The 1,586-nt window shown below is 64.2% G+C and overlaps 1 protein-coding gene across 1 annotated transcript in view; it reads left to right on the forward strand.

Moving 5' to 3' along the window:
• CARD11 (caspase recruitment domain family member 11) overlaps positions 1–1,586 on the forward strand; it is a 54,748-nt gene that overhangs the window by 52,469 nt on the left and 693 nt on the right. The window contains exons 16-17 of the mRNA XM_015565153.1: positions 76–239; positions 1,575–1,583. Coding sequence (XP_015420639.1) covers positions 76–239; positions 1,575–1,583 — 173 coding nt within the window. The remainder of the gene's footprint in view (positions 1–75; positions 240–1,574; positions 1,584–1,586) is intronic.

The raw sequence follows: 1,586 nt of genomic DNA on the forward strand, positions 1-1,586 counted from the left end.
CCAGGCCCCGCCCCTGCATCCCAGGCCCCACCCCCTGTGTCTCAGGCCACTCCCACACCCCAAGCCCCTCACTAGCTGGGGAGGAGCCAGTGGGCCGCTGCTGACGCGGGGCTGTGCCTGCAGAACAAGCATTGCCTGCTGGAGGCCGGGATCAGCTGCACGCGAGACCTGATCAAGTCCAGGATCTACCCCATCGTGCTCTTCATCCGGGTGTCGGAGAAGAACATCAAGAGGTTCAGGTAGGGCTCCGAGACCCCCGGGCGCCCTAGAGCACCCCCTCTCCTCCCGCCCACTGCCACGCCTCTGGGGCTCCCACCCAGAGCAGCCGGGCGTCTGGCGGGAGGAGAGGCCAGGGCGTGTGCAGTTTGTCAAAGGCGGGGCGGTGGGGTCTGAGAGGAGAGGAGTCGGGATGAGGCTGAGGTTTGGGGCTCGGTGGGGACACGCATCACCTCTGACCCCCCCCTCTCCTCGCACAAGACCGAGACCGAGACAGAGAGCCGAGGCCACTACACTCTGTCCCCAGATGTTTGGGGGGCGCCTGTTAAGTGCCAGGACCTAGGGGACCCCTGAGGGAGCAGATGAGACCAGAGTCCCCACGTGACCACTTCACACACCCCAGGTGGCCCTCATCCAGAGCAGACCCCACAGCTTGCCGTGGGGACGGGATGGTGTGGCCGCTGCGGGAAACATGATGGAGGGCCCCCAAAATTAACACCACCTCCAGGGACCCCACAACCCCACCCCTGGCCACAGCAGGGCCGGGCAGGTGCTCACCCGCCCACGGATGGGCCAAGAGCCAGCGAAGCGGGGCCTATCCATGCAGTGGGATGGTTGTCACCCCTGACGTGGGGGCAGGGGACCCTGTTTCCAGGGCCGTTGGATGTGTCGCACATCATCCTCGGGCCACACAAAATTGCCAGCTGAAACATTAGCCTGCTCCGTTAGCCAAGCATTTAATCACTCGCCCCTCACGCCTGGGCAGGGCCAGAGCAAAGGACTTCAGGGGCCTTGCCCATCCCGCGGCCGATGTCCCCCCCCCCCTGCTTTCAGGGGAACGGAGCTCTGACACATGAAACATGGACACTGTGCGCAGAGGACGCACACTGTGTGACTCGCCTACACGAGGCCCGGAGGAGTCACGTTCAGAGAGACGGGTGGAGGGGCCAGGGGCTGGGCGGGGAGTGAGTGTTTAATGGGGACAGACGCTCAGCTGGGGCGATGGGAAGTTCTGGAGATGGGGGTGTGACGGTTGCACAGCGTGTGAGTAAACTTACCGCTGAGCTGTGCACGGAGGAAGAGTTACGATGGGAGGTGTTATTTCTCTGTACCTGACCACGTGGAAAAGTAAAAAGAAAGGGGGTTTTGAATGCCCACCTCTTGGGATTTCCATAGAGCAGAGCAGAAGGGCTCAGTACGCCGTGTGCGAGAGGCAGCAGCCGCTGCGGACAAACAGCCAGGGAAGGGGTGGTCGGCAGGGTGGGGACGGGTGGCCCCCAGCAGGGGCGGCTGGGCTGGACAATGGTCGCACACCCCGGGGCCTGCAGCCTCTCCCCAGCCCTGCGCCCGCCCCGCAGGAAGATGCTGCC

The sequence above is a fragment of the Myotis davidii genome, unplaced genomic scaffold (genome assembly GCF_000327345.1).
Source record: "Myotis davidii unplaced genomic scaffold, ASM32734v1 scaffold399, whole genome shotgun sequence".
Classification (NCBI taxonomy): Eukaryota; Metazoa; Chordata; class Mammalia; order Chiroptera; family Vespertilionidae; genus Myotis; species Myotis davidii.